General features: G+C 30.3%; 14 protein-coding genes across 14 annotated transcripts; 8 read left to right on the forward strand and 6 right to left on the reverse strand.

The window, feature by feature from the left end:
* Positions 1 to 83: 83 nt before the first annotated feature.
* On the forward strand, positions 84 to 1404 carry LOC142645392 (uncharacterized). The gene has a single exon (XM_075821486.1). It carries the CDS (start codon positions 197 to 199, stop codon positions 1037 to 1039), a length of 843 nt encoding a protein of 280 aa, XP_075677601.1. The 5' UTR covers positions 84 to 196; the 3' UTR covers positions 1040 to 1404.
* Positions 1162 to 4636, reverse strand: LOC113795455 (protein argonaute-2-like). Its single transcript, XM_027345640.2, has 4 exons — positions 4387 to 4636; positions 2660 to 4309; positions 1890 to 2590; positions 1162 to 1832 (listed from the first exon to the last, which is right to left on the reverse strand). Exons 1-4 carry the CDS (start codon positions 4511 to 4513, stop codon positions 1506 to 1508), a joined length of 2805 nt encoding a protein of 934 aa, XP_027201441.2. The 5' UTR covers positions 4514 to 4636; the 3' UTR covers positions 1162 to 1505.
* Positions 4637 to 5026: 390 nt separating this feature from the next.
* LOC113795631 (bifunctional protein FolD-like) lies at positions 5027 to 7349 on the forward strand. The gene is made up of 5 exons (XM_027345839.2): positions 5027 to 5094; positions 5607 to 6195; positions 6255 to 6708; positions 6928 to 7050; positions 7123 to 7349. The coding sequence occupies exons 1-5, from the start codon at positions 5042 to 5044 to the stop codon at positions 7215 to 7217; spliced, it is 1314 nt and encodes a 437-aa protein (XP_027201640.2). The 5' UTR covers positions 5027 to 5041; the 3' UTR covers positions 7218 to 7349.
* Positions 7350 to 8584: 1235 nt separating this feature from the next.
* pug (pug C-1-tetrahydrofolate synthase, cytoplasmic) lies at positions 8585 to 10880 on the forward strand. The gene is made up of 3 exons (XM_075821545.1): positions 8585 to 8765; positions 8831 to 10613; positions 10680 to 10880. Exons 1-3 carry the CDS (start codon positions 8716 to 8718, stop codon positions 10767 to 10769), a joined length of 1923 nt encoding a protein of 640 aa, XP_075677660.1. The 5' UTR covers positions 8585 to 8715; the 3' UTR covers positions 10770 to 10880.
* A 100-nt stretch (positions 10881 to 10980) lies between these two features.
* LOC113795653 (pyrroline-5-carboxylate reductase 3-like) lies at positions 10981 to 12267 on the forward strand. Its single transcript, XM_027345862.2, has 2 exons — positions 10981 to 11795; positions 11856 to 12267. Exons 1-2 carry the CDS (start codon positions 11094 to 11096, stop codon positions 12141 to 12143), a joined length of 990 nt encoding a protein of 329 aa, XP_027201663.1. The 5' UTR covers positions 10981 to 11093; the 3' UTR covers positions 12144 to 12267.
* A 12-nt stretch (positions 12268 to 12279) lies between these two features.
* LOC113795642 (uncharacterized) lies at positions 12280 to 14862 on the reverse strand. Its single transcript, XM_075821544.1, has one exon. It carries the CDS (start codon positions 14719 to 14721, stop codon positions 12310 to 12312), a length of 2412 nt encoding a protein of 803 aa, XP_075677659.1. The 5' UTR covers positions 14722 to 14862; the 3' UTR covers positions 12280 to 12309.
* Positions 14863 to 14926: 64 nt separating this feature from the next.
* On the forward strand, positions 14927 to 16286 carry LOC113795673 (uncharacterized). The gene is made up of 4 exons (XM_027345884.2): positions 14927 to 15175; positions 15237 to 15647; positions 15716 to 15802; positions 15874 to 16286. Exons 1-4 carry the CDS (start codon positions 15056 to 15058, stop codon positions 16135 to 16137), a joined length of 882 nt encoding a protein of 293 aa, XP_027201685.2. The 5' UTR covers positions 14927 to 15055; the 3' UTR covers positions 16138 to 16286.
* LOC113795664 (palmitoyl-protein thioesterase 1-like) lies at positions 16165 to 17363 on the reverse strand. The gene has a single exon (XM_027345873.2). The coding sequence runs from the start codon at positions 17165 to 17167 to the stop codon at positions 16256 to 16258; it is 912 nt and encodes a 303-aa protein (XP_027201674.1). The 5' UTR covers positions 17168 to 17363; the 3' UTR covers positions 16165 to 16255.
* A 271-nt stretch (positions 17364 to 17634) lies between these two features.
* On the forward strand, positions 17635 to 19304 carry LOC113795555 (R3H domain-containing protein 4-like). Its single transcript, XM_075821551.1, has 5 exons — positions 17635 to 17976; positions 18034 to 18218; positions 18294 to 18649; positions 18716 to 18857; positions 18927 to 19304. Exons 1-5 carry the CDS (start codon positions 17879 to 17881, stop codon positions 19022 to 19024), a joined length of 879 nt encoding a protein of 292 aa, XP_075677666.1. The 5' UTR covers positions 17635 to 17878; the 3' UTR covers positions 19025 to 19304.
* A 182-nt stretch (positions 19305 to 19486) lies between these two features.
* On the forward strand, positions 19487 to 20956 carry Wdr82 (WD repeat domain 82). Its single transcript, XM_075821550.1, has one exon. It carries the CDS (start codon positions 19487 to 19489, stop codon positions 20582 to 20584), a length of 1098 nt encoding a protein of 365 aa, XP_075677665.1. The 3' UTR covers positions 20585 to 20956.
* On the reverse strand, positions 20558 to 21620 carry Tbcc (Tubulin-binding cofactor C). Its single transcript, XM_027345793.2, has one exon. The coding sequence runs from the start codon at positions 21561 to 21563 to the stop codon at positions 20727 to 20729; it is 837 nt and encodes a 278-aa protein (XP_027201594.1). The 5' UTR covers positions 21564 to 21620; the 3' UTR covers positions 20558 to 20726.
* A 38-nt stretch (positions 21621 to 21658) lies between these two features.
* LOC113795585 (uncharacterized) lies at positions 21659 to 23624 on the forward strand. Its single transcript, XM_027345782.2, has 2 exons — positions 21659 to 22023; positions 22088 to 23624. The coding sequence occupies exons 1-2, from the start codon at positions 21724 to 21726 to the stop codon at positions 22652 to 22654; spliced, it is 867 nt and encodes a 288-aa protein (XP_027201583.2). The 5' UTR covers positions 21659 to 21723; the 3' UTR covers positions 22655 to 23624.
* Positions 22465 to 23646, reverse strand: twr (signal peptidase complex catalytic subunit SEC11 homolog C twr). Its single transcript, XM_027345804.2, has 4 exons — positions 23502 to 23646; positions 23330 to 23439; positions 23103 to 23252; positions 22465 to 23042 (listed from the first exon to the last, which is right to left on the reverse strand). Exons 1-4 carry the CDS (start codon positions 23556 to 23558, stop codon positions 22814 to 22816), a joined length of 546 nt encoding a protein of 181 aa, XP_027201605.1. The 5' UTR covers positions 23559 to 23646; the 3' UTR covers positions 22465 to 22813.
* A 292-nt stretch (positions 23647 to 23938) lies between these two features.
* LOC113795575 (ras suppressor protein 1-like) lies at positions 23939 to 25900 on the reverse strand. The gene is made up of 7 exons (XM_027345770.2): positions 25265 to 25900; positions 25144 to 25194; positions 24831 to 25070; positions 24679 to 24761; positions 24523 to 24617; positions 24309 to 24461; positions 23939 to 24237 (listed from the first exon to the last, which is right to left on the reverse strand). Exons 1-7 carry the CDS (start codon positions 25416 to 25418, stop codon positions 24144 to 24146), a joined length of 870 nt encoding a protein of 289 aa, XP_027201571.1. The 5' UTR covers positions 25419 to 25900; the 3' UTR covers positions 23939 to 24143.
* Between the last annotated feature and the right edge of the window lie 180 nt (positions 25901 to 26080).

The following is a 26080-nucleotide window of genomic DNA, read 5'->3' on the forward strand; positions in this document are numbered from 1 at the left end:
ATGTACTCGGTTGATCGATTAAGGTTAGAATAGTGTGTGTGAAAAAATTTTTCAAAAAAATTATCAAATCAAACGATCTTTCATCATTGTTTTCTGGATTTTGCACGTTTCGTGTTTCGTTCACTGTGCGAAAAAGTCAATCATCATATTTTGAGTATTTTTTTCAACTTTTGGGTCAAAAAACAATTTCTTAATCATGATGATGCCACGAATAACATTTCCATTTCGAATTCATCGTTCACGATCATATACATTGAATGAATGTGAAGGAAATAGCTGTAAACATCAACAAAATATATTACGTATTGGTGGTGAATATCATCCAGTGTTTGAAATTCTTGGCCATGGATCGGTATCGAATAAAGAATTACTATACATTCGGATAGCTAAACAAGGTTTGATCATTTCACATAAACCATCCGTAAATCTAAGTTCATTGGCTGGATCATTAGATCGACCAATAATTCGTTCGAATAATAATAATAATGATGGTAATCGATTTTCAAAGACAATTCATTCACATCATCTGTATCTACAACGTCGTAATACATTACGTGGACATTGTCATCGTACACGTTCGGATCGTTGTCGTCTAATTAAATGGGATCAAATTCAAAGCATACAAATATTGAAACCAAAATCAGTGATTTTTAAACTAAATCATCAAAACGTTACACGTGATAACGACGATAAACAACAATCATTGGATAATTGTTCACAATATCTATTTTGTTCACATCGTAATGAAAATATTTCTTTTTCATCATTGCTAAAGGATTATTCCGTAAATCAACCGCAACAACATGAACAAATACGTTTTGAATTTCTTATCAAACAAGATCTTGAATCATTAATTGCATTCGGTATTCATTATCAATTATTACAACCTGATGGTCATCATCAAATACCATTTGATGATGATATTAATAATAACAATAATAATTACAATGATGATTCAAATAAAGAAAATTCAAAAGTATTTCAACGATTATGTCGTTGGTTTAATCGTCATTGGACATTATTTCGGCCATTATCCTGAATCATTTGTCATCATTTACCCAAATATGGATTCCCATATTTTATCGACAATACTTTCTCATCACAAAAAACCAAACAAACAAAATTTTTGTAATTTATCCATTTTAATTGAGATCGAATTGGTTATGAAAAAGAATCAAACAAAATATAATTCTGTATCTTTGTTTGTTAGTTTGGTTAATGGAATGTGTGTCAGTTTCTTTTCTTTTTTTGTAAATCCAAATTCACCATTCAAATGTCTGTAATGTTTGTTTGTAATTATATCAAAAAATCAAAAATCAAATTTTCTTTTCATGAAATTATAAAGTATAAAAAAGAGTTTATAAATGTATTGTGAATAAATTTCAAAATGTTTCAAAATTCTGATCAGGATAAATGTTTAAAAAAAACTTTTTCAAAAAAAATGTTTAAAAAAAAACTTTTTCAAAAAAAATGTTTTTTAAAAAATGTAAGAATCGAGTCTTGCTTCAAGCATAATAAAGAACACGTTTGATTGTTTCATGAATTTTAACCAATTCGTTCAATCGTCCAATCAATTTCTTTTCATAATCAGCTTGCATTGTTTGACCATGTGGCATACACAATTTTTCAATTTGAGCTTCGACATGAACTTTAGCACGATAAGCACAAAGATCAGCATAACGAACCGGTGTTGGCAATGCAATCGCACCACCACGGAATCGAGTACAATTATGGCAAAGATAGAAAACAAATTTTTGCAAAGCATCATTGTTGAATACTTTCTTATCATAATCATTTTCCAAAACAACATATTTCATTGGACGTGATGTTCCCTAAGAATCAGAGAAAAAGTTACGAAAGCGAATAACCAACGGAAAACTTGAACTTACCAATGGAGAGAAATGTGAATTCAAGAAAAACATGTGCTGTGAAGGATCAACAATTGTATGATCAACAACAGTTCCGGATGGTACATTATAAGCAGGACGATCACTAGGTCCAGTTGGTTTTGATAATACAAAACGAGTACGATGTCCTTTTTGTACAACAATAAAAATTATCTTGCCTTTTGGCTCTTTTTTACGATAAGCCGCACGAATCTGTTGGATTTCTTTTTCCGAATATTGAAATTGACCATCCGATACACCATCACGAAAAACTGCCAATGTTTGTGGATAGAATCGATTTTGTTTCTGATATGCATCCAATAATTCGGTTACCATTGGTTCCAAACATGTTATCTCTTCATCACAACGTTTGGTTTGTGCACAAATTGAAGCCGTATACATTGTAAACAATTGATCATAACTACCAACAACAGCTGCTATTGAACTTTCAATTCGTTCAGTTTGACCAGGATGATTAACATCAACACCAAGTACCATAGTTTTTGTATGATCAAATGGTAATTGTTTCCATTGTGATGCATCGATAACACTATTAATGCCACCAAGTTTACCATTAACTTTCAAAAGAATATTATCAATATATCCACGGCCACGTTGTTTAGCTTTCATTGAATTCATACATTGTGTGACTAAACCATATTTTTGATCACCACAAAATTTCACCATGTTATACATGCCAGCACCTAAAGTGGAAGAAAAAATTCATTTGGTTACAACATTGATAATGAATTTAAACAAAAAAAAAACATTACATTGTGGCAATGCAACAAACAACAATTTAAGTCCAGGCATTGTTGTTTTAATTTTTGCAAAAATTGTATCAACTTGTGCCAGATTTCCCGGTTGAACTGGTGTTGTAATACATTTGACACAAGAATCTAAATTCAAATTATATCGTTTGGCTGTTGATTTCAAATCACGAACAATATTTTCAACATCGCCTTGATTGAAATTAATATCTAAACTAAAAAATGCCCAATTCGGTTTCTGTATGGTATTATAAAATGGATCATTACGTTTGCCATTCAATTGACGTGGTGTATCCAATACTCGTCCAATAAAACGAACAGGTTTAGGCATAAATTCGGCTTTAAATTCCGACATTAATTGTGGACTCAATGATGGAATTTGATTAGCAATTTTTGATAATTTATCAAAATAGATCAATGGTTTGTGTGTTGATACACGAAGTAATTCATTCGGTATGTTAGCATCGGCTTGAATTTTTGAATTATTCAAAAATTGTTTATCAACCATTCGACAAAGTTCCAACGGTATGTATTGTTCTTTACCAACAGTACGAACCAATGGATAATTTTGCAAACGAATTTTGTATTTATCCATAAAATATTCCTGAATTGAAACACTTCGTCCTTCATCTGGATCTTTAGTTTTTACAGTGAATTTCATATCACTTGGCTTACGAATAGTCAATTCTTTGATTGTGTAGCATGTTTTTCGGCCAGTATGTGATGTATAAATCTTCAATCCACGAATAATTTTGTTGACCATAACAATATCACCAGGACCAAATTGTGATGGATCACGACCACCCGAAACCAATGTAACCAATTTGGATAATTCATCCACCGATACCGAAATCAAACATGATGTTTTCAAATGAATATTCAATGACAGGCCCATTTCGGTCAAACAAACACCATGACTAAAACCGTGTGCAAATTGAACCCATTCAAATGGACCGCGCATCAATCGGCTAGGATCGGTATCAAAAAAGCTTCGTTGATGTGAATAAAATCGATCAGTGTAACAATATTGAAACATTAATTCCAAAAAATGTCGCATAACTTCCGGCAAATCAGATGTAGCCATTTTATAATATTGTTCAACATGAGTCATATCGATTTTTTGTACCATATTCAATGAAATTTGAAATTGTTTACGACGACCTTCGATTTGTACTTCAATTGTTTTGGGCAAATTGTTAGTGTCCAATGGCTTGGACGTATACAAATTCTTGCTTCGATCATAAACATAATGGAAATTGAAAAATTTCTCATTAGCTTTAGCAAATTCTTGAAAAATTGCGTACGAATTTTTAGCAAAATATTTTTGCTTCTTTTCATTATCGGCATTGAAATAAGTACGATCACTTTCGTTTGCAAAATCAATATTCAAATCATGTTGATAGACCAATACTGAGCCAACATTAATCTTGAAATGATTAGCCAATAATTCTACTTGTTGGCCTTGTTGTCCTGGTGGACAAACACCTTTACGAACAACAGGATAATTTTGAGTTTCAGGATATGATGTAACATTCGATTGATAGCCACGATCACCACCGGAATATCCTCCACCACCACGTCCACCACCTCGATTAAATCCACCACCGCCGCCGCCGCCACGATATCCACCACCTCCGCGGCCACCACCACGATCTATTAATTCAAAGATAAACAAAGATCAATTGATTCAAAAGAATTCAAAAAAAATAGAAAAAAGAAAAAATATTTACTGTCGTATCCGCCACGGCCACGACCATCACCACCACCACCACCACGATAATCACCACCGCCACCACCTCGACCACGGCCACCACCACCACCTCCTCGTCCTCCACGATAACCACCACGATCACTCATTTTGTAAAATTGAATGGAATTGAGACAAGAATTTCGATTAGAAACGAAAAAAATCGAATTCGAAATCGAAAACAAACAAAATTTCACAACACAACAAACAAAGTGTGAACAATTCTCGGAAAAGGATGAATATTTTTTTCGTTCGAATGAAATTTTTTTTCCACACACGCAATTTATAACCATTCAAAACAACTGTTACTTTTTAATTCAATAAATTCATAATTTTCTAATTTAACAATTCGAAAAAAAACAAATTATTTGCAATATTTGATTTTAAAAATCGTTTTTTATTAGATTTTAGTAATTCTGTTTTTTAAAATTGATTAAATTAATTATTTTCAAAAATTTATTAAAATTTTGCTGCTAAAATGTGATTACAGACTCTATGAACGGTCGATGAAGGCATATGATTTTTTTTCTTTTTTCGAACATCAAAATAAAAATTTTAAATTCGAATTTTAAAAATATTGAAATGATTTGAATTTAATTGAATTCCCGCCAATTTTAAATCGAAATGGATTGAAAAAAATGATAATATTTAAAGTATTACGAAGCTCATTATCATCATCATCATCATCATGGTAAGTTTGATTGACATGTCCAATTTTTTCTGAAAAGTTTTATTTTTCTGCGACAAATTTTGTATCTGGTAAAATTCAAATTTGAATCCAAACATCCGTGGATATTGTTTTAAAAAAAACAAATCATTCGATGATATGATCGAACGAGAAAATAAGTGAATCTTAAATAGTGCATGTTATCGATTCAATCGATTGATTAAAAATGAACAAAAATAAAATCATTCGATAAGACTGTGTTTATGGTCTTCGTTTATGTTTTTTTCTGGCTCTCCAAATGTGCGAACAAAAAAAAAATGAAACCATGATGACATGATTTTTTCACCCAAAACCATGAATAATAAAATAAACATTGGGCTGAAATTGAAAAACCAAAATTTTAGGTCTTTTTCATAAAAATTTTTTTTAAAAACTTTTAAAACTTATTTAAATCGCTGTTTGATTTAATAAAAAATCCGGTAGTTTACTGAATTTAAGAAGAAAATTAATTCAATTTTTTCCCATAATTTTTTCAGTATTTATTATCATTATCATCAACAACAAAGTAGCGGTTGTTGTCATCGATGGTTATTTTTGCAATCACAATTTAATCGTAAATTGTCATCATTAATGACCTTGAATAATAATCTGCATGGTGAACAACAACAACAACATCGTAAACGAATTATCACGAGCTACTATAATGATGATGATGCGACTAGTCTCAAACTTCGCCATCACATAAGCGATCGAAAAATACGAAGAAATATCCCTGTTTATTTTGATCATTCCATTTTTGTCGTACGTCAACCAAAACGAACATTTAGTCAATCAACAACAACAAATTTGAATTCTGTAAAATCGATTGGTGAAAAACAACAACAAATTGATAACCGACAACAAAAAATGGCAAAATTATTAAGCGGTAAAGAAGTTTCGGATGAAATTCGTGCCAAACTTCGTGAACAGGTAACACATTTATCAATTAAACCAACATTGGCCATTATTCAGGTTGGTGGTCGTGAAGATTCCAATGTTTATATTCGTATGAAGAAAAATTTTGCCGAATCTATTGGTGGTAATTCAATTCATTTACAAATGCCACGTGCTACTAAAACCAATCAGGTTAGTTTAATGATGGATTTTTATTATAAGCTTTGTTTATTTAATTAAAATTTAATCAGTTAGCAGCCGAAGTTGAAAGATTAAACAACGATCCCAGTGTACATGGTATCATCGTACAATTACCATTTGATTCAGAAGAACCAATCGATGCACATTATATTACAAATCTAATATCGGCTGAAAAAGATGTTGATGGTTTAACTGTAGTGAATGCTGGTAATCTATTACATGGTAAAATTAGTGGCAAAGAAGGATTTATACCATGTACACCATATGGTTGTTTGGAATTGATTAAAAAATCGGGTGTTCAAATCGAAGGTGCACAGGCTGTTGTACTTGGTCGTTCAAAAATTGTCGGCTCACCAATGGCACAATTATTAGTCTGGAATAATGCAACAGTTACTATTTGTCATTCAAGAACAAAAAACTTACCGGAAGTTTGTCGAAATGCCGATATTTTGGTTGTGGCCATTGGAAAACCATTATTTGTTAAAAAAGATTGGATTAAACCAGGTAAACACTTACCTTTTATTTTTTGATGATTTATCAAAGTTGATCAAAATGTACGGTCCAATCTTGTCGTTTCAAAATCTTATCAAATTATTTCCTTGTTACTGATTAAGATTTTGAATCGACAGGATCTAATCATACAATATTTTGTTTTGTTTCGTTTTGATTGAATTTTTTGTCAATCTTCATTTTTTCCTTTTTTCCTTATTTAAAAATCAACAGGTGCCGTTGTTATTGATTGTGGAATATCATCGATACCGGATTCAACGAAAAAAAGTGGTCAACGTTTAGTTGGTGATGTTGATTTTGATCAAGTTAAAGAAGTTGCTTCATATATAACACCAGGTAAATATATTTTTTTTTTCGTCGTTATGGAAAAACATCTCATGAATATTGATCTAATTTTTCTAACAACAGTTCCAGGTGGAGTTGGTCCAATGACGGTAGCCATGTTGATAAACAATACAGTTGAATCGGCAAAACGTGTTGATGAAATGAATAAATCTAAATAAACAAAAACAAGAACAGCAAAAAATGATTATTATCAAAAATTAAATGATAATCACTTTGGGTGATAAAATTTTAGTTTTTTTCTTGTTGTTAAATTTTTTAAAATTTAAATAAATTGAATTTTGGAATCGAAATGAATTTTGAATCAATTTGCGTTTATGGGTGACAATGAAATAATATTTTTTTTTAGTCCAATAAAATATCCTGTATGAGAAGAAAGCAAATATTGATCAAAACCTAAAGAAAAACATCGATAAACATCATCATCGAACATTATAGAAAATTTGATCAACACAAATAAGTAAAATAGCTATAGCCAAACACACACACACAAACAAAAACTAAATATATAATGATTTGATCGAATGCACTTAACCAGAAAAAAATGATTATTGATAAAAAAATTTTCTTAAACTTAAATCATCAACCATCAGTGTGTTGAATGTGATTGCAACATTGATGATCTGCAAGTGAGAGAGAGAGAGAGAGAGAGAGAGTTTGTTGTTTGATTTTATTTTTTTTTGTAGTAAAAATCATTATCATCTTTGAATTTTGATTTTGATTCAGTATTTATAATATCCGTTTCGGTGCAACCCAAATTTTTTTTTTTTAAACAAAAATGTCGTCCATTCGATGTCATTCCTTCATGCTTAAAAAAGCGATGCGGTGCAATTTGATAATTAACATTCGAATAATACAAATTCCAGCAGTAGCAGACTATTGAGTTTATCTTTTCTTTTCTTTTTTTTTGTTTTTTGATAAAATTCAAAAGGAATGTTTTCGAGCGAAAAAAATTCACCCAGTCGACCTAAATTATGTAAAAATCATAAAGACAAAAAATACCAAATTGGAAATTCCAAAATAAATAAAATGAAATGAAAAAAAAACTAAATGAACGCGCGCGTTTGTACTTGAATCGAAATCAAAACAAACAAACGGAACATAAGCTTGATTTTTTTTTTCTTAAAGATATTTCTCATTCGTTTGTTAAATATCAAATCATTCGATCGATCGATCGAGATTTTTTTTTCAGTTCAGATTGTAACACTAACCATCATCATCATAATGATGGTCCGTGAATGTTTACTTGTGACATTTTGATTATCAAGTTTATTTTTGGATCTCTTATTATCGCAAATCAATATGATTTTCTGCGATGCGATCGCATATTCGAGGCAAACTAGCGAAAACAAAAAAACTAGTTTTATCAAAAATTTTTTGAAATTGATTTTCTTTACAGGCGAAAAATGAAATAAATCTTTCTTTCCTTTTTTCAATTTCAAATACTTCTACTTTCTTGGTTTATTTTCATATTTCTTTCTATGTTTTCTCCATCATCATTTTCATTGAATGTATCCATTCCAGTCACCATTATTATTGTCGTTTCAAAGATTAAAAAAGACATATAACAAAACAACAACAACAACAACATTAATTAATTGGTTTTCATCATCATCATCATCAATAACTGCGTTTAAATTGAAAAAATCCATTGAAACAATGTGGAAATTGGAAAAAAATCCGTTGAATCGTTTGATTCCTGTACCATCGTATGTAAAAATTCAGAGTTTTAAATGATTCGAATATTTGAAATTTCTTTTTTCCTTTCAAATAGTGATATTGAAATAACTCGTTCGCATAAATGTAAACCAATCAGACAATTATGTACGGAAATTGGATTGAATGAAAATGAATATGAACCATATGGACATTATAAAGCAAAAATTAATCGTCCAATACCGGATGAATTTGATCAGAAAAAAATGGGAAAATATGTTATTGTTGCCGGTATGACACCAACACCATTAGGTGAAGGTAAAAGTACAACAACTATTGGTCTGGCACAATCATTATCCGGTCATTTGAATCGTAATACTATTGCCTGCATCAGGCAACCAAGTCAAGGACCAACTTTCGGTATTAAAGGTGGTGCAGCTGGTGGTGGTTATTCACAGGTAATACCAATGGATGAATTTAATCTACATCTTACTGGTGATATACATGCAATATCAGCAGCTAATAATCTGATTGCAGCTGCAATTGATGCACGTTATTTTCATGAATCAACACAAAAAGATTTGGCACTTTATGATCGTTTGGTGCCAAAACATCCAAATAAACCAAGGAAATTTTCCAAAATTCAATTGAGACGTTTAGAAAAACTGGGTATTCCAACCGAAATCGATCCAGATCAATTAACTGATGAACAAAAAACGGAATTTTCTCGATTAAATATTGATATCGATACTATTACATGGAATCGTGTTGTTGATTGTAATGATCGTTATTTACGTTCGATTACAATTGGCCAAGCATCAACGGAAAAAGGATTATCCAGGAAAACACAATTCGACATAGCAGTTGCAAGTGAATTAATGGCTATTTTAGCATTAGGTCAAAATATGTTGGATATTAAACAACGAATTGGTCGGATTGTTGTTGCATTTTCAAAACATCAACCACCACGACCAATAACATGTGATGATTTAGGTGTTACAGGTGCTGTTATGGTTCTATTAAAAGATGCAATCAAACCAACATTAGTACAAACATTGGAAGGAACACCAGTTTTTGTTCATTGTGGTCCATTTGCTAATATTGCCCACGGTAATTCATCGGTAATTGCTGATAAAATTGCTCTGGAATTAGTTGGTCCGGATGGTTTTGTCCTAACCGAAAGTGGTTTTGGTGCTGATGTTGGTCTAGAAAAATTGGTCGATATTAAATCCCGTGCTTCGGGATTAAAACCCGATCTGGTTGTATTGGTTTGTACAATAAGAGCATTAAAAAGTCATGGTGGTGGACCATTAGTTACACCTGGTGCTATTCTACCGAAAGAATATCGTGAAGAAAATCTTGACCTTGTTGCAAAAGGATTAATAAATCTAAAAATTCATATTGAAAATATTCGTGAACATTTTGGTTTACCAGTAGTGGTTGCCATAAATAAATTTCAAACTGATACTGAAAATGAATTGGATTTAGTACGGAAAGAAACCAGAAAATTTGGTGCATATGATTCGTGTATTGCTAATCATTGGGAATTAGGTGGTGAAGGTGCAATAGAATTATCTCGATCAATAATCGATGCATGTGAAAATGCTGAAAATCATTTTCGTTTTGTTTATGATGATTCGGATTCAATTGAAATGAAAATTGAAAAAATTGCTAAAAAAATTTATCGTGCCGAACAGGTTGAATATAGTGAACAAGCACGAAAACGTTTACAGCTTTATAAACGACTTGGTTATGATCGATTGAAAATTTGTATAGCAAAAACACCATTATCAATATCACATGATCCATCCAAGAAAGGTGCACCAAGTGGTTATAAATTCCCTATAAAAGATATTCGTGCATCGGTTGGTGCCGGTTTTCTTTATCCACTTGCCGGAGAGGTATATTTATTTATTCAACAAGTTCACTAATAAACTTTCTCCTTTGAATTATATATTTTTTTCCAGATTCAAACAATGCCTGGACTACCAACAAGACCAGCATTCTATGATATTGATATCGATACGGAAACCGGTATCATTGATGGATTATTTTAACAGAAAAACTTTTCGGAAAAAATTACAAACAAAAAACAAACAAAAATCTTAATTAAAACAACAACAACGAAAATTCCTAATTAAAAAACCAATTCTTTAATCGAAATTTAATTTAATTTTGTAAATTTTAATTTAAAAATTTAATTAAAAAATCTACAAACAACAACAACAATGATGATTGATTATCGATAAAAAACGAATTGCAAATTCATTTATTCGATTCATTGATTTGATTTTAGTTTGGAAATTTTTTTCGTTTTTTTATTTATTATTTTATTATTTGTTTTATTATTTTTTTCAAGTGAAATCAAAAAGAAATCGAAAATGAGCGCACCAAATGAATCAGTAAAAACATCCGTTTCAGCAAATACATCAAGAACACGAAGATCAAGACGTACACGAGCGGATAAAACAACTTGCCGTATTGGATTTGTTGGTGCTGGTCGTTTAGCATCGGCTATTATTACCGGTTTGATTGTTCATCCAAGAGATAATCCAAATGAAAGACCAGTCGAACCAAAACGTATTTATGTTACAGCACCAACAACAGTTAATACTGATCAATTGAAAATTACATTTCCCGGTATTCGTGTTTCGAAACGTAATATCGATATATTTGGTCGTTTTGATTGTGATATTGTTTTTATCTGTGTACCACCATCTGTAATTAAAAATCTATATAAAATTGGTGGTACAAGACCGGCAGCATTAACCACTAATTATATACCAAATATGCGACATCCAGTATATGTATTTAGTTTGGTATTCGGTTATAAATGTGATCAAATTAAAGAATGTTTATTGAACCCTGAAAATCCGGATCGTTATGCGGTGAAATTTTTTCGTTGTGTTCTCAGTCATTCAATCGCTTATGGTGTTGGTAATTGTTGGGTTAATGCCGAACCGGATAGTAAAAATTTTCCCGAATTAGTTCGTGATATTTTAAGTAGAATTTGTCGTATTGAATATCTACCTGAAACTCATATGGATAGTGTTTGTACAATTACTGGTGCTGGTTTAGCATTTGTAAGTTTTTTTGCAAAAACAACATAACCCTTTGACACACTTATTTTTTTTTGTTGATAGTGCTATTATTTTATCAATGCAATTGCTGATGGTGCTGTTAAACTTGGTTTTCCACGTGCATCAGCCATAAAATTAGCATCGAAAATTGCATCATCAACATCGCAAACAATATTGCATACAGGTGATAATGCATCCAAATTAAAAGAAGATGCATCAAGTCCATCGGGTGGTGCTATTTTTGGACAAATGGTTTTGGATAAAGGTGAAGTTGCATCAGGTATATGTGCTGGTATTGAAGAAGCATATAAACGATCATATACAATGGCTAATTCGGGTGAAGCTCATTGAATCATTAATTTTATTCTTTTCTTTTTTTTAATGAATTTTGTTTTGATCGTTTTAAAATTAAAGATTCATTGAACAAAGAAAGAGAAAGAAAGGTATAATTTGCATGCAAAAATTAAAATATTTCAACCAAAAAAAAAAAAAAAAAAAATTTCAATTTATTTAATTTTCAATCAATATTGGATGCTGTTGTTGTTTCCATTTCTTCACCAGTATTCGAATGATCATCATCATCATCTTGTTCCATTTGTTGTTGTTGTGCAATAACTAAATCATCATCATCATCGTCGATTTCAATTTTTGGTCGAACTTCGTCAGAATCATCTAATTCTTGTTTCGATACGGATACGGATGCGGATGCAGATGTAGACGCAGATGCAGATACGGATGCGGATGTAGATTGTTGTTCTTGTTGTTGCTGCTGTTGTTGATGTCTATTTGATGCGGCTGCCGTTTGTGAATTTCTATGATGTCCTTTTTCCATATGTGTTTTTAAACTTTTTTTCGTTACAAATGACCAATCACAATTATCGAATGGACAAATATGTGGTTTATAACCTTGATGCAATTTAATATGACGTTTTAATGTTTCTTTTAAACGAAACCATTTACCACAATCTTGCCATGTACATTGATATGGTCGTTCATTAGTATGTATACGCATATGATTTGCCATTGATGATTTATTTGAAAATATAGCCGTACAATCGGGCCATTCACAACAAATTTCCGCTTTCATATTATAATGAAATTCACGGCAATGTTTTTTCAAACCGATGATTGTTTTGAATTTTTTCTGACAATCACGAAATTCACATTTTAATGGTTCTTTTTCATTATGTACTTTTGATAAATGTGATCGTAATGCACCAAGATATTCAAATTTTTCATGACAAATTGTACATTCATGATGTAAATGTTCACCAGCATGTTGTCGATTATGTCGGGTCATCAATGCGGCCAAATGTGTACGATATGAACAAATTGTACAAGAATATTGTACCTGATGACGTTTTTGATGTTGAGCCAATAATGCAGTTGATTTAAAACGAGCCAAACAACCCGGTTCAGTACATGGTACAGGATTATTTGGATCATGTGATGCTTTCAAATGAACTAATAAATTTTTTGATGTAAAAAATTCTTGTCCACAATATTTATGTGGACATTTATATTTACGTTGTCGTTGTGGTATTTCTTTCTGAATAATTTTATCTTTTGTTGATGATAATGACATATTTTGTACCAATTTTTCATTTGCAGGTAATTTTGCCAAAACATCTTGTTCAACACCTTCTGATTTGAATGTAACCGAATCGGTAAAAAAATTTTCTTTTAAATTTAATGATACATTGAATGAATTCAATGGATCTGTTGATGAATTTTTTGAATCCAAACGTATTGTTTCGATTGTAATTTCATCATCATCAACAACATCATTATTACCATCATCATCGTTATTATTATCGATAGACATTGAATTTTCTGATGATATGGTAATCGGTTGTTGTTGTTGGTTTGAATCTTGAATAGCCTGTGTTATATAATTGTTTAGTTCATTTTTTTCAGCATCCATTGGACCATTTAGATCGGAATCTGAATCGGAAACATCATCATTCGAAGTGAATTGTAAATATTTACGATTAATCAGACGACGAATAGTTTTACGTAATGTTCGAATATCATTTTGTGCCAAATTCCAATCAACTTCTTTCATATGTAGCCGGACGAAATGTATCATAAATGGATCACGAGTAAAAAATTTTTTCGAACAAATACAAGAAAATGTCCTTGAATTCGTATGACGCTGCAGATGTACTTTAAAATTACTACGATCCGATGTTGAATAATTACAATCATCAACTGGACAATTATAACGTCCGGAAGCATTTTTTTTCAAATAATTCAAATTAGCAATAGCATGTTCAGATTGTTTACATTTTGCTTGTTCATCTTCATCAAATATATCACCTTTGTTGCAATGATTTTTGATAAAATGTATTTTAGCACCTTCTTCAGTGGAATAAAATTGACTACAAGATGATACATAGCATGGATATTTCGAAGTAACGGCACTTTGTTCATGATAATGATTATTATCATTAACAATCGAATGATCATTATTATTATCTCCAACGATAGTTCCATGATCCATTGATGATTGATGATGAGTGTTCGAAACCGAAATCTGATCACGTATAATATTCTTTTTAACCAATGTTGTCAACAAAGTTTTATCGAATGAAACTTCAAATATTTTGAATATATTTTCAAAATCCAATAGATTTTTATGTAATGCAATAAATTCTTCACTTTCAACAACATTACATGTTGTACAAAGATTTTTAACCAAATATTCATACAATGAAATTGTATTTAGAAAAAATGTTTTAATAACATTCAAATTGATTTCGATTGATTTAACTTCTTGATTATTTGCCATTTCTTGATCGTCGGTATTCAATGCAATAGCGTTTGGATCGATAATTTCATTTCGATTCGATGTTGTTGTTGTTGTTGCAGCAGCTGCAGTTGTCGGATCAATTTGATCAACATCATCCGTATTAATCATGGTATCCATATCGATTTTTTAATGCAAATTTAATTTTATAAACCGAAGAATCGCGCAAAAAAGAAAATTTCAATTTTTCATACGATTTATACAACTCAAGTTTACTACGGTGTTAAACATTGGATGAGAAAAAAAAAACGTTGGCTCGATGCTCAATATTCGATTCAGTGTGGACGGGTATCAAAAATTGCCACCGATTTCTACCCAAATGGTCTACGGCGATAACTATAGAACTATAGAACGTCTGTTATCATCATTAAGATTCGACTACGCATTTTTTTGTAATTAAATTAAATTATGTTTACAAAACAATTTTTAATCGAAAATTATAATAATCAACAAAATGAATATTCAACAAAAACGAAAAATTCTTCTCTACAAAGATAGTATTGATAAAATTATTTCGAATGGAATACAACCGAATCTGATTCGATTGGAAAAATGTTCGAAAATTTTACGTTCAGTATGTATTTCGTATTTGATATTGATTTGATTAACTTTTTATTCATTGAATGAATGAACAGAATCAAATTTCCGATAAACATTCAACAAAAGAATATTTAAATTCTCATCACATTATAAAACAATTACGTAATAATCTAAATGAATTGGAAAAATGTTATAAATTATTGAATGAATTTACTGTCGACCCCGAATATGATCGTAAAGTTAATTTGATTAAAAATGAAGTTATTCAAGCGATTACTGCCTTTTCGAAAATTAGTGGCCAATTAATCGAAGAAAAACGTTTTTCAATCGTGGATGAATCAAAAAATATCGAACATCACCAACAGCAGCCAATACAAACCCAACAGGTTGAAAAAGAAGAAAAAAATGTAGCCAAAAGTAAACAAACGTTACGTAATGTACAAGCATTACATCAAGATTTAGAAGATTTACATGAAATGATGGGAAAATTTGGTCAAATTGTTCATGTAAGTTCATGAGAAAAATGTCAAAAAACAGAAGATAATTATCGATTTTTTTTTAAATATTATTTCAGGAACAACAAACACCGATTGATCAAATTGAGCAGAATATTGAAAATACTGTTGAAAATGTACATGAAGGAACACGATCATTAGCCATTGTAAGAATCATTTTACAATCTTTCCTCGATGATAATCTAATAATTTCTATTTCTGATCATTTTTTTTGCAGGCAGCATCATCAAGTGTTGTTCCGATTGCATGTGCAGCAGTTGGTGCAACAATTTTCGGTCCAATCGGTGCATTGATTAGTTTTAAATTATCCACCGGTATTGTTTCGGCAATTGGTGGTTCGGTTGCATCATATTCATTAGCATCATATGTAAAAAAACGTAATCAACACTCAACGGAATTGGAATTGACTAGTCTGGCGGATGAAACATCAACAACGACGAAGAAAAAAAGTCAAACCATTGATGATAATGCCGAAAAATGATCGCCTCATTTATAATTTCAGCTGTGATTTTTATTTAGAAAAATTAGTTATTTTTTATTTTGTAAATCTTGTATATTAGAAATAAGGGATTTTTAATGGAAATGTAAATAATAATCATTTATGTTGATAAATATGGTTCAACAATTTCATCATTAAACCATTTTCCATGAACATGAAATTGAAGATGATCACCAATCGTACCTAACAATTTTAATCGTTTTGTTTGATCAAGTTGTTTCAGGCCGATCCAATCTTCTTTATACAGTGGTGAATCTTTAAGTTTATAAACAATTTTTGCTTGTCCTGGTTGATAAAATTGAAACCATGAACTTTCTTTTGGTTGTACAATAGTATCGTTAAGAAATTGAACAAGAACAAGATTTTTTAATTTAATTAAATTTGTTTTATAACTTTCATTTCTGGGTTGTTTTTCATTATTAATATCAGCTAGGAAAATACTACGATTTCGATATAGTTGTTCTTGCAGTGGATCATGCCAATATTCAGCTTGAACCAAATTATCTTGAATATAACTAACATATGCACCAAAATTAAGCATTTCACGTACGTAATTACAAATTTTCACCGTTCCCAAACATTTAGGTAGACCATAAACACCTTGATGTTGTCCACCTAATGATATAAGATTTTTCATCGGTGGTTCTGGGCAACGTTGTGCAATTGCACGTAGTATTTGTCCACCTTGTGAAAAACCGATTGCATTATAACCATTTTTCAGATTCGAATCAGCTTTAATTATTGAACAAGCAGTTTCAACTTGTTTATTTAGATTCATCAGATAGCTACTGAAAAAATCTTCTTCAGCATTCGAACCCATTTGAATTGATGTAACATAAATTCCTGTAAGTTTATTTTCCAAAAATGTTTTTACCGATGAAATACTACCATATGCTGTATCGCCCATTCCATGATACATAACCACTGGTGTATATGATGATTCAATAGTTTCATAAATCACCAAATTGAATAACAAAATAATTGAAACAAGATACGTTGAAATTGAATTCATTGTTGTTTTCGTTGCGTTGTTTGTCTAAATTCTGAAACAATCAAAAATCAAATGATGCTTTTTTGTTTTTAAAAGTCATATGAAATCAGATTTCAAAGATTTTTGTTTTATGACAGTAATATCTATTACATTATTTATTTATTTATTTATTTTCTGTCTTCCTTGATCATTTCAAAACAAAACAAATCAAAAATCAAAACAAAAATTGATAATGGCGCCCGATTAAAAATTGATAACATCAAACTCGAACGCCATCTATGAATGACAATTTTCACAAAAAAAGGTTGATTGACAACTTTTCTCGTTAAAAACAAAAACATTCGACGTATATTGTACGTTTGGGCGGGACCTATCATCATCATCATATTATTGAGGACATCCATCCTTCCATCATCAACTTATATGTCACATTCAGCCTTAGTAACCAAAAAAAAACAAAAACAAAGCAAAAAATCAAGTTTTTTGTTGCTGTTGATCATTGAAGTAAACATTTGATTAAATAACATTGATTAGATATCATCATCATCATCATCTTTGTTACTCATCAGTGCGATTCAATTTTTTTCAATTTATTTATCAAATCAAAGTGATTTGAATTGCGTCAGAAAATCAAATTTTTCGATAAACAAACTTTTATTTGTTTTTAAATTTAGTTGCTGCTGATCAAGAATAAAAACAAAGGTTAAATATCCATTTTTCGAATCCAATATAATGGGGGTTATACGTTATAATTTTAATAATATTCGTGGCCATCAAAATGGTGGCGGTGGTGATAGTGGTGATGAATGGATCTACATCTCAAGTGATGGGTATGTTTTTGATTTGGATTTTGATTATGATAATGATTTTGTTGTTGATAACTATAGTGAAGAATCATTTGCTGGACAAAATGATTCTCGTTCGAATCATCAAAACAATGGTCGTTCACATCGTCAATCATCATCGAATAATAAATCGAATAGAAAATTATTACCAACCAAACCAGAACCAACATTTTCGGCGCTTGGTACCAAAGGAAAAAGCCATAAAAAATTTAGACGTTATGCTAATGGTACATTGAATTGTACAATTTTTTAACAAAAAAAAATTTTTTAACGACAATCACTTTGTCATGATTGCATTTTAGCCAATCTGTTGAACGATTTGGGCAATTTAATCAATGAAACCGATTTGGATGATGAAATATCAATCAATGATTTTATACAATCATCACCATCATCATTCACATTGTTGATGGATTCATGCACCAATCCGTTGTTTAATCTAAACGATTTTATCAATTGTACTGAAGATGAACAATCAATACTTTTGGATCGTGTTATTGAATTTGAACTGGAAAAACATCATTGGAAAGATTCAACGATTATCAACAACGATGTTGATGATGATATTGAAAATGTTTGTGTAGAAGATTCGAATCTTTGTTTTTCACGAATATCACCTACGATACGAAAACAGTTGCTCAAAAAACATGTTCCACTTGTATGTTTTTTCATTGTTTTTTTTACGATGATAAATTGACTAATTTCTTGAATTTGGTTTTTGCAGGGCATTTTGGCTTCCATCGAACAAAAAGTCATACAACATTTTCGTCATCATCCAAAATCTATTTACAAAACAGCATTACAATGTTCATATCAACGATTCTTATTGCATGCTTGTTGCCAATATTTGAATCTTAATTGTCGAAGTATTCATTTCATTTATCAAAAGTTGCATATGATGATTATCTTTTCATTTTTTTCTTCTTTCTGAATAGGTTCAAACAATAATGGCAAACGTTTATCATCGGTACATAATGGACGATTTGAATTTATTGAACCATCAAAATTACTTTCCGAACATTTGGATAAATAAATTATGATAACAATTGAACTGAACCACCAATTTTCAAAGAAAAAATGACCTATGATTATCACCAATATATATTTAGAATCGACTTACAATATTGATTTTATATATTTACAAATTATTTGGCATGTTTACACTGAAAATTTTTTCACCGTTAACAAACGAAAATAATTACTCTTCATAATTTAGATTTTAATTAATCAATAATTCTAACCAATTTATAATTATTTATTTAACAAACAAAAAAAGAAAATTAAAATTTTATCGATTTTTAGCGCTAAAAAAATCTGTCTAATTTTTACCTTTTTCCACCCAAATGATTCGTTTGGGTAGAAAAAGAAATAATGATAAACGAGCTCCTTCTGTTGCCATTGTTGTTGTTGTTGTTATTGATCGGATTCTCAACACTTTTTGCCATCGGTTGTATTATAATATACGACTACCAAACCAAACAAAGAGAACGAAATTATGGTGAATGCTCCTAATGATTCTGGTTTATTGTCATTATCATCATCATCAACATTATCATCAAAAATATCATCATCATCATCATCAAATTATCCATCAGATATGAAATTAGAAGAAAATGTTATACAAAATTTTGGTGTAGCAAAATTATTTCATGAAAATGTTGATCGTATTAATTCGATTGATTTTTCACCATCAGGTGATACATTAATTAGTTCATCCGATGATGATTCAATTGTTATTTATGATTGTGAAAAAGGAATACATAAACGTACATTGAATAGTAAAAAATATGGTGTTGATTTAATTCATTATACACATGCACCAAATACAGCTATACATTCATCGAATAAAGTTGATGATACTATCCGTTATCTTTCATTACATGATAATAAATATATACGATATTTTCATGGCCATACCAAAAAAGTTGTCACATTATGTATGTCACCAATTGATGATACATTTTTATCTGGTTCATTGGATAAAACTATTCGTCTTTGGGATTTACGATCACCAAATTGTCAAGGTCTGATGCATTTGGTTGGCCGACCAGTAGCAAATTTTGATCCTGAAGGTTTAATTTTTGCTGTCGGTTTGAATAGTGAAACTGTCAAATTATATGATCTGCGTTCATTCGATAAAGGCCCGTTCAATACGTTTAAATTATCACAGGATAAAGAATGTGATTGGACCGGGTTGAAATTTTCACCCGATGGAAAAATTATAATGATTTATACTAATGGTAATGTTATACATCTTATTGATGCATTTATGGGTCGACCATTACAAACATTAAAAGGTCATGTGAATAATAAAGGTTTACCATTGGAAGCATCATTTACACCGGATTCACAATTTATATTCAGTGGTTCAACTGATGGCCGAATACATGCATGGAATGCAACAAATGGTAATCATTTTTGTAATAACCAAATCGATACACATCCAGGTCCAGTACAATGTATACAATTTAATCCAAAATATATGATGTTAGCATCAGCTTGTACAACAATGGCATTTTGGATACCAAAAATTGAAGCAATAACAACAACAACAACTACAGCAGCAGCAAGAGCAAACGAATTTATTGAATGATTAAAACCATCAAACATCAATCAACAATCACATAATCATGATGTAAATTTTTTTCAAAAATCTCATTCATCTCTCTCTTCAAACACATTTACTTCACTTTTTAAAAAATTATAATTTTTTTTTGTTTGTTTTTTACATTACATCACTCCATTGGTATAAATGACCAATTGGGTGATTGATTCTGATGTACACAATCAAAATCATCAATACATTTCCAATTATTCATTAGTGGATCTATATTTGAACGTTTAAAATCATTATCTAATTGATCATATAACCATTTATATTGACCGAATCTTAAATCAGAAGAATTTTCCATTATTATACGACTTGTTACATGCAAATAAAAATCACATTTTTTCGTTTCATGAATACGTATTTGTTGTGCAATGATTTCAAATTGACATTCAGAACATTTTTCAACGTATGTTGATGTTCGAACTGGACCGGTATAGATTTGACAATTTCGTAGATTTCGTAATCGTAATGAACTTGGTACACCCTGTATACGTAGTTGACAATTATCCAATGATTCGATAACAATATCTTTTCCATCTGTTTGTTCGGGTTTATCTAGAATTAAATTTTCATTCGAACGATTTTTGAAACCAGGAGTATCCAATTCGATAATCATTGCCGGATTCGATGATGATGATGATGACGAATCAACCGCATCAACGGTTTTCGTTGAATTATTATTACCCGATTTTTTTCGAATATCAAATGAAAATTTAAACGGTTTTGTCGGGACACGATATTTTTGTAATGTTGTTTCCAATTCTTTAATAATATCATTACAACTACGTATATCATAGGCAATCATTGTCGGTGTATATTGATGAACTAGATTTTTAATTTCATCAATTTTTTTACTAATATTATCGATTCTTGTTAGTTTATCATCTTGATCACAATTTAATTCATCAAGAATTCGTGATTTTTCTCGACGAACATGATCGACAATATCCATTCGATCCATTTCAAAAAAAAAAAGTTGATTGTCAAAAAAATTAGACTAATGCCACTTGTTTGCATTCGATTATGTGGAAATAGTTGTTCGAATATCCATGCGTGTTTTTTTTCTCATAACCAATTCTATTTCATTTTTTTTTCTCTTGCCAAAATAATCAAACAAAAAAATGTTCAACTTGAATAAATCATTAGCAAAATTGCAATCATTTTTAAAAGAAAATGATTTACAAAAGAAACAAGTTGATTCCTCGTTACCGACGAAAACAACTGTCCAAAAGAAGATTCGTTCCAATGGATTCTCGAATAAACGAACAAAAAATAATCCAAATACCTCGAATGGAACCGAAGAACGACGCGGTGTTTTGATGATTAAAAATTTTCCACATGGTTTTTATGAACAACAAATGTATGAATATTTTTCACAATTTGGTGAAGTAACACGATTGAAAATTATGCGAAGCCGAAAGGTATTTTTATTTTTATTTTTTACTTGACAACTCTAATATAATCCCATTTTCTTTTGTTTCACAGACAGGTAAACCAAAAAATTATGGTTTTATTGAATTTAGATTTGAAGATGTTGCCGAAATTGCTGCACAAACTATGGACAATTATTTAATGTTTGATCGAATTGTTAAATGTCGAATGTTACCATTGGAAAAAGTTAATGCGAATATTTTCAAAAATTGGAATCGACCATTTGTTAGCAGTGTAGAAAAACATCGATTAACACATAATCAACCGAAAACCACACGACAAGAACTACGAATGGTTCAACGACAATTACGTCGTATTGGAAAGATGAACAATTTATTAGCAGAAAATGGTATTGAATTCGAAACTGTTATTATAAATCGGCCAACTGATTTAGAATTGGCCATCGATAATAACGATAAAACTGATGTGGATAATGTCCAAACCCAATCAATCAAATCAAAATCCAAACATAAATTATCACAATCGTCAACAACGGATTCGATGCCCATCGAAATGATTCGAATGATACGACCAAAAACTGCATGTCTTTCAACATTACTGAAACGTAAACGATTGATAAATGCAAAATTTATGAAAATGAAAGCTGGTTTTAGGGTTTAATCGAATGTAAAACAATTATTTTTCACAATTAAATATTTGGTTACTTTATTGATTGATTGATTGATAATATTTTGTTTTTGGAAATTAAAAAAAAAAAAAAAGCCTTCGGCAACCATAATACAAAAGATCAAAAAAAAAGATAAATTCATTTTCAATTTTTCATTCCCTATGAACCAAAACAAATAACGCAAGTATACCGAGTACAGCATATTTCAATTTAGGATAATCATTCATCAGAATGGTTATGATACCGACATACGGAACAAAACCTCTAGTACGTCCAACAATATCTTTTTTCTCTAGCCATAATTGTCCAGGTGCATAAAGACCACGATCATCAACCGAATTGTTATCACCTTTGGTCAATATTTTTACCGATCCATCTTCCCTATGATGAAAAAAATGATTAGGTTATTTTAGTTTTTCGTTTTTAAAGATATTAAAATACTTTTCATGGAGGGTTAAAACTCTGTGCACAATTGGTATATCGCGGCCTTTAATTTTGAACACAACAATATCGCCAACACGAATCGGATCTTCTTTATAATTGGTCAAAAATAATAGATCACCACGATGGAATGCAGGTTCCATTGAACCACTGAATTTCGAAACAAAACAAAAAAAAAGATTTTTAGTTGATTGAATAAAATTGATTTTACAAAAAACAAAACAAACCTAAGAACGACAACAATTGGTGATTCACTACCGGTTGCAACCATTAATCCTTTCCAAATCATCATTGCTGATGATATAATCATACCGAAATTTAAAAATTGATACAGGACCTTTGTAGAATATTCATATAAATCATAAATCCGGCAATTTGAAAGTGGATAATATTATTTACCTGTCGTTTACTCATTCGTGTCAATTCTCCAAGACCTAAAGCATCCATGATCGACATGTTGACTTGATGATGATGATGATGATAATGACAATGATGGCTCAAATTGACAAAAAAAATGTTTTTCTTTACAAAATCCTAAATTGAAACGATCAAAGTTTTCCCTAAAAAAAATCAATCAATCAATCAATTGATAAAATTGGCAACCATACACGCCAAAAACGATTTGATGGTTAAAACGAAAATACCGAAAATCAATAACAGTGACGCGTCAAATAGAAGAAACCCATTGTGTTTTAATAGCAAACCAACCAAACACACAGAAAAACGTTGATTCGCGAAGGAACCATCCAGAGAATACATGCGCTCATTCGAATCTTGAAAAATTCTGTTCGAATTAAAAGATTTTTTTGTTTCATTTTTAATTGAAAAAATTGTAATTTTTTTAAAGCAAAGAAAAAAACAAGTATTTAATCGATTGATAATCTAATATTGCAAAGAGTAATATTTTTGTTTGATTATTTAGCTGCAAAAAAAAGGATTATTTATGGCACTTGTTGTGGCTGACTGGCTGGTTGTTTTGGCAAATCTTTTTGGATTTTTGATTGAATTTTCGAACCGAAATTCCATTCCTCATTCATCAATTCATTTTCCTTTCAAACGTAAAAGTTTACGTTGATAACGTTCTTCATTTTTTGGTGGTGGTGAACCGGGATTCATTGTGTATCGTGAATAACGTCTATTTTTTTAAATTGAAAAACAATAATGTTAAAACGGAAAAAAAGAATAACGAGAAGAAAATCATCTTACGATCGATAAATATCACTACGAATATAATCCAAAACATGTGATACACCTAATTGTAATTGATCACTTAAATCCGGTTCAAATGGATTTCCTTCCATTCGTATTTGGCAACGTGGTGAATTAAAATCCATATTACCCAATTCGGGTGGAAGCATTCTATTTTGTTAAAAACAAGAAATATTTACAAAATTTGTTAATGATTCAAAGATTTACAAACTTTATTCGATTATTTTGAATAAGTAATTCACGTAAGCGTTGAAGAAGAATCAATTCTTCCGGTATTGATATCAGATGATTATCTCGAATAGCAAGCTGAAAAAATGGTAAAATCAATGAAGGTAATTATGTAAAACGACAATGACGAAAAACTTACAATTTGTAAATTTTTTAAATTTCCAATTTCTCCAGATAATATTTCCATATCATTATCCGATAGATATAATGCACGTAAATTTTCTGTAACAACAACAAAAACAGAATGAATTTTTTCTCGAAAAAAAGTATTGCCTGTTGTTTCCCCCTTACCTAAAGTAAAAAATTCTGTTGAAAATGAATGTTCGGTAAGAAAATTATACGATAAATCCAATATTTCCAATTGTTGCAAACGTTCAATACCATTCGGTATTGTATGAAGATTATTCATACCAATATTTAAACATTTTAATTTTTCCAAATTACAAATTGTAATCGGTAATTCAGAAATATAATTATTGAATAGATTTAATGATTCTAAATTGTATAGTTTATCAATTTCAGGTGATAATACTGTTTACGAAAAAAAAACAAAACAAAATTACCTTGATAAAAATCATCTTGGTTTAATTAATGTAAATCTTACCTCTAATTTTATTATGACTTAGTGTGATGGATCGAAGATTTACCAAATCGACTTGAGAAAAAAAAAATATAAAGTTTTTTTTTAAAATATTTTCAGGTAAAAACAAAATTACAAAACTTACAAATATAGGGCATTTTATGCAATGATTCAATACCTTTATCAGGCATATGTAATTCTTCATGTGTATCATCAATACGTTTGACAATAATCTTATCATTTTTATTACGATTACTGTTTCCATGACATGGATGTAAACAAGATTTACCTAATGTCATTTTACTTTGTTTGGTTTGTTTGTTGATCAGCTGATTAGCAAAAACCAAAAAAAAAAGAAAAATGATAAAATCCAAACAAACAACAGGTTGAAGGAATATTGTCAAAAAAAAAATCCAGCAAAACGAAAATGAAAATACCAAAACACAAACTCAACACTTCATACACAGAGAAGATGCTCGAGAATTATGCAAAATAACATTTTATTTTTTTCGACCGAAATTTACTCAAACATCATCTTTAAAACACAAGTACGGGTGGCATACATTTTTTTTTCGTTGTTGTTGTGATAAATGGATGCTACAAACAATTCTCTCCGTTCGCTCTAACTCTCTCTAACTTTCGCTTTCTTCAAAAATAACCAAGATGCATATGTTGTTGGTTTGTTGATGATGATAATTCGTATTCCAAATTTGGCAACTAATTAATGGGCGGAGTATGCGATGATGAACATCATCCATCAATCCGCCCGGCCCAGATATAATAATTTTAGTTTCGGTAATTCGAAGATATTCGAATTCATTTACCGCTAGCTTTTTAGAAAAAAAACGAAAACGAATGGCAGAAAATTTTTTTTGTTCAATTTGCTAAAATGCTTTTTGTTTTTATTATCAAAAAAGAAAAGAAAAGAAAAAAAGAATCGAATGCAATTTTTGATTTTTTT

Source organism: Dermatophagoides pteronyssinus, unplaced genomic scaffold, assembly GCF_027571235.1.
Source record: "Dermatophagoides pteronyssinus isolate colony J.1.1.1.1 unplaced genomic scaffold, Derpt_VIB-CSIC_2022.12 sq0011, whole genome shotgun sequence".
Lineage (NCBI taxonomy): Eukaryota > Metazoa > Arthropoda > Arachnida > Sarcoptiformes > Pyroglyphidae > Dermatophagoides > Dermatophagoides pteronyssinus.

Coding starts and splice junctions, on each gene's coding strand:
- LOC113795585 (XM_027345782.2), top strand. CDS start 21,724: ATGTTCAACTTGAATAAATCATTAGCAAAATTGCAATCATTTTTAAAA. Junction 22,024..22,087: donor AAATTATGCGAAGCCGAAAG/GTATTTTTATTT, acceptor TTTGTTTCACAG/ACAGGTAAACCAAAAAATTA.
- LOC113795575 (XM_027345770.2), bottom strand. CDS start 25,418: ATGACATTAGGTAAATCTTGTTTACATCCATGTCATGGAAACAGTAAT. Junction 24,618..24,678: donor ATTTAAAAAATTTACAAATT/GTAAGTTTTTCG, acceptor CCATTTTTTCAG/CTTGCTATTCGAGATAATCA. Junction 24,462..24,522: donor ATTCAAAATAATCGAATAAA/GTTTGTAAATCT, acceptor TTAACAAAATAG/AATGCTTCCACCCGAATTGG.
- LOC113795555 (XM_075821551.1), top strand. CDS start 17,879: ATGGGGGTTATACGTTATAATTTTAATAATATTCGTGGCCATCAAAAT. Junction 18,219..18,293: donor ATTTAGACGTTATGCTAATG/GTACATTGAATT, acceptor ATTGCATTTTAG/CCAATCTGTTGAACGATTTG. Junction 18,858..18,926: donor TTTGAATCTTAATTGTCGAA/GTATTCATTTCA, acceptor CTTTCTGAATAG/GTTCAAACAATAATGGCAAA.
- Tbcc (XM_027345793.2), bottom strand. CDS start 21,563: ATGGATCGAATGGATATTGTCGATCATGTTCGTCGAGAAAAATCACGA.
- twr (XM_027345804.2), bottom strand. CDS start 23,558: ATGTCGATCATGGATGCTTTAGGTCTTGGAGAATTGACACGAATGAGT. Junction 23,440..23,501: donor CACGAATGAGTAAACGACAG/GTAAATAATATT, acceptor TATTCTACAAAG/GTCCTGTATCAATTTTTAAA. Junction 23,043..23,102: donor GTTTTAACCCTCCATGAAAA/GTATTTTAATAT, acceptor TTTTCATCATAG/GGAAGATGGATCGGTAAAAA.
- LOC113795653 (XM_027345862.2), top strand. CDS start 11,094: ATGAGCGCACCAAATGAATCAGTAAAAACATCCGTTTCAGCAAATACA. Junction 11,796..11,855: donor CTGGTGCTGGTTTAGCATTT/GTAAGTTTTTTT, acceptor TTTTGTTGATAG/TGCTATTATTTTATCAATGC.
- pug (XM_075821545.1), top strand. CDS start 8,716: ATGTGGAAATTGGAAAAAAATCCGTTGAATCGTTTGATTCCTGTACCA. Junction 8,766..8,830: donor CGTTTGATTCCTGTACCATC/GTATGTAAAAAT, acceptor CCTTTCAAATAG/TGATATTGAAATAACTCGTT. Junction 10,614..10,679: donor TTTATCCACTTGCCGGAGAG/GTATATTTATTT, acceptor ATTTTTTTCCAG/ATTCAAACAATGCCTGGACT.
- LOC113795631 (XM_027345839.2), top strand. CDS start 5,042: ATGATAATATTTAAAGTATTACGAAGCTCATTATCATCATCATCATCA. Junction 5,095..5,606: donor TCATCATCATCATCATCATG/GTAAGTTTGATT, acceptor TAATTTTTTCAG/TATTTATTATCATTATCATC. Junction 6,196..6,254: donor GTGCTACTAAAACCAATCAG/GTTAGTTTAATG, acceptor AAATTTAATCAG/TTAGCAGCCGAAGTTGAAAG.
- LOC113795664 (XM_027345873.2), bottom strand. CDS start 17,167: ATGAATTCAATTTCAACGTATCTTGTTTCAATTATTTTGTTATTCAAT.
- LOC113795455 (XM_027345640.2), bottom strand. CDS start 4,513: ATGAGTGATCGTGGTGGTTATCGTGGAGGACGAGGAGGTGGTGGTGGT. Junction 2,591..2,659: donor GTTTGTTGCATTGCCACAAT/GTAATGTTTTTT, acceptor CTTCCACTTTAG/GTGCTGGCATGTATAACATG. Junction 1,833..1,889: donor ATTCACATTTCTCTCCATTG/GTAAGTTCAAGT, acceptor TCTGATTCTTAG/GGAACATCACGTCCAATGAA.
- LOC142645392 (XM_075821486.1), top strand. CDS start 197: ATGATGATGCCACGAATAACATTTCCATTTCGAATTCATCGTTCACGA.
- Wdr82 (XM_075821550.1), top strand. CDS start 19,487: ATGGTGAATGCTCCTAATGATTCTGGTTTATTGTCATTATCATCATCA.
- LOC113795642 (XM_075821544.1), bottom strand. CDS start 14,721: ATGGATACCATGATTAATACGGATGATGTTGATCAAATTGATCCGACA.
- LOC113795673 (XM_027345884.2), top strand. CDS start 15,056: ATGAATATTCAACAAAAACGAAAAATTCTTCTCTACAAAGATAGTATT. Junction 15,176..15,236: donor GTTCGAAAATTTTACGTTCA/GTATGTATTTCG, acceptor ATGAATGAACAG/AATCAAATTTCCGATAAACA. Junction 15,803..15,873: donor GAACACGATCATTAGCCATT/GTAAGAATCATT, acceptor TTTTTTTTGCAG/GCAGCATCATCAAGTGTTGT.